Below are 5,546 nucleotides of genomic sequence, written 5' to 3'. Positions count from 1 at the left end.
CCACTGAACCAAACCGGTCAGGGCGGTGTTTCTCTGTTTTATCTCTTCTGATACTTTCATACTTGGGTTATCGCATATATAGTTCAAATTCAGATTTTACCAACTGTACCCAAACGGTCCTTCACAGCACTTCCCCCTGGATTTAGAATCCAATTTAGGATTATATACTTGTTAGCGGTCATGTCTCTTTAGTCTCCTTCAATCTGGAATAGTTCTTCAGTCTTCCCTTGACATATTCTTAACATATGACACATATAACCAAACGCATACAGAACTAAGCTCCAGTTCTTCTACTGCAGGCGACTCTTGTCACTGTCAGCTACTGAATGGCAGGTAGGTGGCATCAGAACACAGCTTCGTAACCCTGTATGATCCTCTCACATAAATCAAAGGTATGTATTTTACATGTAAGGAAACTAACTGAAGCATTTAAAGTAAGTTGCCTAAAATTCCACAGCTAAAAAAAAAGTAACAAAATAAAATTCGCCCTGATTAATTTTATCCTTTGGATCCCTGCTATACAAGCCCAGTCATTTTACCCCAGAAACTTCAGTCACTCAAAACAAAATACTTTTATTTTGTATGCAAAAGCATTGAAATAAGAATTATAACAGCACTTGAAAGTGTTTTTGAGAAAGGTTTCCTATATACAACTTCAATACATTCCTACTAATACAAGTATAATGTGAAATATATCTTGTGTCTATAACCAAATTTCTAAGACTAAAAAGATACTCAGACCCCAGTATAAACCATTTTTGTCCTTTGGAAGAGGAGTGGCTGGGAAAGCAGAGACCCACTTTGAGGCACCGTCCTCACAAAATGTAGTCTATGCTGGAGGAACGGGTGGAGTGCTGGTAGGAGGAGGATGGTTTCTCCCCCATATCCTTGATGATTGGCCTCCCCAAGAAGAGGAAGATGTGGTTGCAACTTTTCTGAAATATTTCTGAGAGGTGTTTCTTGAACTTCTCACCCACGAAAGCATAAATAACAGGGTTCACGCAGCAGTGAGTGAAGGAAATGATTTCTGTGACATGGGTGGCATAAATCAGCTGCTGGCTCATGGCACATCCGTCCAAGACGTGCAGGTCATGCAGGGAAGTGAGGAAGAGGACCACATTGAATGGGACCCAGAAGACTAAAGATGCGATCACCACGATGAGTACCAACTGGATGGCCTTGGTCTTGTTCTGGTTCTGGCAACTCTTGAGCTGGTGCAGGATGCTAATGTAGCAAAACATTAGGATGGTGAATGGGATCAGCAGGCCAAAGATATTTATTTCAAAGTGGGTGAAGAGCTTCCACTTTAAAGTCTGGTGATTGTAAGACGAATAACACTGGAGGACGCCATCTTCAGAGGCCACTTGGTAAAATACGAGCAGTGGGCTGGTGGCCATGATGGCGACCAGCCAGACTCCCAGGCTCAGGGCTGTGCCCATTCTGGCTGTCCTCACGTTCATGGCATACACAGCGTGGACAATTGCCAGGTATCTGTCCACGCTCATGAGGGTGATAAAGAACATGCTGCTGAAGAAGCCAATGTAATAAAAGCCAGAGACTACCTTGCACATAACAGTCCCAAACACCCACTGGTCGAGCTGATAGTGAGTCTGAAAGGGGAAGGAGAAGACAAAAAGCAGGTCAGACAGGGCCAGGTTCAAGAGGTAGATGTCTGTGATGCTCTTCAGCTTCTTGCAGATGACAAGGACCAGGATGACCACGCTGTTTCCCAGAAGACCGAACACAAACAGGAGGCAGTAAAAGATGGCGAGAAGCAATTTGCTTTCTCTCTGGATAACTTCCCCATCACAGGGGCTTGAGAACATATCAGGGTAGTAGTAGTCACTTGTTGTCATGTTGGGTTCGAGTGTATAATCCATCAAGGCAGGAGGACCTGGTCACGGAGTACCTAAGAGATATTCAACTTTAAAAATATTTTAATTCAAAAGTACAGACTGAATGTGCCTCCCCAACTCCCAACTCATATATTGAAGTCTTAAAGCCCTGTTTCAGACTAAACATTCTTGCTTCTCTCTCAAGAATTCAAAATGAATCATAGCTCAGTTTCACACAGACCTGATTTAGATGATATCTAGATGAAGCTTTTGATGCTGGAATGGGTTAAGATTGTGGAAGATGTTGAAATGGAGTGGATGTATTTTGCATGTAAGAAGGACATGAATTTTGTGAGACTAGAGTAATGGACTGATGTGTGTCCACCCCGAAAGTCAGATATTGAAGCCCTAACCCCCAATGTGATGTTATTCGGAGATAAGGCTTTAGAAAGGTAATGAAGATTAAAAGAGGTCCTACGAGTGGCGCCCTGATCTGATTAAACTGATGTCCTCATAAGAAAAGGATGAGATACCAAAGACCCCCCTCTCTCTGCAAATTCTTTGTAGCAATTTTTGTGTGTGATATATCTCCTTGGGCAAGGGAAACAAAAGAAAAAAAACCCCACGAACAAATGGGACTATATCAAACTAAAAAGTTTTTGCACAGCAAAGGAAATGATCAACAACATGAAAAAACAACTCACTGAATGGGGTAACATATTTGCCAATGATGCATTGATAAGGGGTTAATATCAAAAATTTATAAAAAAACTCAACACCAAAAAAACAAACAATCCAATTAAAAAATGGGCAAAGGACCTGAGCAGACACTTTTCCAAAGAGGACGTACAGATTGCCAATAGACATATGAAAAGATGCTCAATGTCACTAATCATCAGAGAAATGCAAATTAAAACTACAATGAGATATTTCCTCACACCTGTCAGAGTGGCTATGATTAAAGACTCCACAAATGCTGGCCAGGATGTGGAGAAAAGGGAACCCTCATACACTGTTGGTGGGAATGCAGGCTGATACAGCCACTGTAGAAAACAGTGTGGAGGTTCTTTAAAAAATTAAAAATAAAACTGCCTTGACCCAGTGATTCACCTTCTGGGAATATATCCAAAGAAAGCTGACACACTAATTGGAAGAATATGTGACCCCTCCTATGTTCATTGCAGTGCTAGTTACAACAGCCAAGTTTTGGAAGCAGCCCAAGTGCCCATCAGACTAAAAAGCTGTGGTACATTTAAACAATGGAATACTACTCAGCTGTAAAAAAGGAAATTTTACCTTTTGCAACAGCCTGGATGAACCTGGTATTATGCTATGTGAAATAAGCCAGTCAGAGAAAGACAAATACCATATCATTTCACTTATATGTGAAATCTAATGAACAAAATGAATAAACAAAATAGAAACAGACTCATAGATATGGAGAACAGACTGACAGCTGTCAGAGGGGAGAGGGCTGGAGGGGTGAGTGAAATAGGTAAAGGAATTAAGAAAAAAAAAAGGCTCATAGACACAGACCACAGTATGGTGATTACTAGGGGAAGCGGGGGGGGGGGGGGGGGGGGGGCGAGGAGGGGGCAGGGGCGGGGAGGAGTGTAGGGATAGATGGAAGAGGGAAAAGGGGTAAAGGGGATTCATAATGAAAAAAGGGAACGCCCTAGCTGGCTAGGCTCAGTGGATAAAGCGTCAGCCTGCAGACTGAAGGGTCCCAGATTCGATTCTGGTTAAGGGCACATGCCTGGGTTGTGGGCTCAATCCCCGATCAATGATTCTCTCTTGTCATTGATGTTTCTATCTCTCCTTCTCCCTTCCTCTCTGAAATCAATAAAGAAATATATATTTTAAAAAAATAAAAAAGGAGACTAGACTTTAAATGCAAAGTGCACAATGCAACGTGCAGACAATGTACTATAGATGGTACACTTGATACCTATACAGTGGAACTTTGGTTCCCGAACTTAATTCATTCCAGAAGGCTGTTAGAGAAGCAATTTGTTCAAAAACTAAATCATTTTTTCCTCATTAGAAATAATGAAAATTGAATTAATTTGTTCCAGACCTCCAAATGATTGTTTTCACCTTTCTTGTATGAAGTACATGTTTAATGTACTGTTTAATCTATAAGCAAACACAATTCTTTTCTTAATTTATCAAACCATCCCCTACAAGCCTTAAACAAATCACTTTCAGCATTCATTCCAAGGGTGTCTTTCAGGAGGTCAAATGCAGCATCTTCACTTTTTCACATACCATTGCCTCTGAAATGCTGTCACTAGCTGACTTCCTTTCATTTATCCAAATCAATAACTTTTCTACCTGTTCCATTGCCTGTTCAAGTGTTTCATGAACACTTTCACACCTGTAGCGAAATCAGCACTCTTGATAGCCTCTTTATATTTTAAAATTGTGCTAATCGTCTATTTCAATAGCAACCACAGGGGGGAAAATTCACAGCACAATTTCCTGAGATGTTAACAAGGTGAGATTTAAGGTAACCTGACTCATATTGTATTTTCTCCTTTGTGGCCTGAGAGAGGTTTTTTTTTTTATCATGCTGCTGTATCAGCCTGAAAAGGTTGTCAGGTTGAGAACTGAAATTTATTCCAATAACCAAGATATGTTCTCCATGAATAACTTGGTCAAGAACCCAATTGTTTGAGATGGGAGATGTTCGAGAACTGGTTTGATTGTATAATTTTATTGACCAATGCAACTCCAATAAATTCATTAGAAAAAAATAATTTTTTCTCAAATTGATATATTCATTCAAAGTAATTTCAATCTACACTTACTATTTTTCAAGGCATTTGATTGCTGAACACTCAGAAATCCCTATTCACTATGCCACCTTTCTCTAATTTGAAATTCCAAGCAAGATAGCCATTTTTAAAGATATTAATTTTGCCCTAGCCGGTTTGGCTCAGTGGATTATGCGTTGGCCTGCGGACTAAGGGGTCCCAGATTCGATTCCAGTCAAGGGCATGTACCTTGGTTGCAGGCACATCCCCAGTAGGGAGTATGCAGGAGGCAGCTGATCAATGTTTCTCTCTTATCGATGTTTCTAACTATCCCTCTCCTTTCCTCTCTGTAAAAAATCAATAAAATATATTAAAAATAAAAAACTTTAAAGATATTAATTTTATTTAAGTATTTACTCCAAATATATTTTACAAACACAGTTCCTTCAGCCAGAGCTATAGGCAGCCACTAAGACATGCAGGATTTGTGTAAGCTGGGACATACAAAGATTTAAAAAAATTACCACTTATAGCAAACCTTTGAAATATTAGCCTCCCCTTAGCCTCCTTCCCAAGAACATAAACATGTCCCTATCCTTGTTCTCCGAGGTTGATTAACACATACCTTAATTCCAGCCTTTGTTTCAGTTGCTAGTTTCTTCTTTTCAGAGTCTGCATGCATGTGTGATAATACCTCTGTGGTAAGAGGTTGAACCTACGTATAGACATCCTGTGTGGGGTTTTTTTTTTTTAATTTAAAAAAAATTAGCCCTAACTGGTTTGGCTCAGTGGATAGAGCATCGGCCTGTGGACTGAAAGGTCCTAGGTTCGATTCTGGTCAAGGGCATGTACCTTGGTTGCGGGCACATCCCCAGTAGGGGGTGTGCAGGAGGCAGCTGGTCAATGTTTCTCTCTCATTGGTGTTTCTAACTCTCTAGCCCTCTCCCTTCTTCTC

At 40.5% G+C, this 5,546-nt stretch overlaps 1 protein-coding gene across 2 annotated transcripts; it reads right to left on the bottom strand.

The window, feature by feature from the left end:
* Positions 1-415: 415 nt before the first annotated feature.
* CCR8 (C-C motif chemokine receptor 8) lies at positions 416-5,278 on the bottom strand. 2 transcript variants are annotated; one of them, XM_036333220.1, is made up of 2 exons: positions 5,217-5,278; positions 416-1,924 (listed from the first exon to the last, which is right to left on the bottom strand). In XM_036333220.1, the coding sequence occupies exon 2, from the start codon at positions 1,878-1,880 to the stop codon at positions 816-818; it is 1,065 nt and encodes a 354-aa protein (XP_036189113.1). In that variant the 5' UTR covers positions 1,881-1,924; positions 5,217-5,278; the 3' UTR covers positions 416-815. The 2 variants fall into 2 exon arrangements, with proteins under 2 accessions (XP_036189113.1, XP_036189112.1); XM_036333219.1 differs by having other exon boundaries at positions 416-1,909; positions 5,217-5,261.
* Positions 5,279-5,546: the final 268 nt, after the last annotated feature.

The sequence above is a fragment of the Myotis myotis genome, unplaced genomic scaffold, assembly GCF_014108235.1.
Source record: "Myotis myotis isolate mMyoMyo1 unplaced genomic scaffold, mMyoMyo1.p scaffold_m19_p_13, whole genome shotgun sequence".
NCBI lineage: Eukaryota > Metazoa > Chordata > Mammalia > Chiroptera > Vespertilionidae > Myotis > Myotis myotis.
Note: the sequence above shows the minus strand (reverse complement) of the source record. Positions and strands in the feature narration are given on the sequence as shown.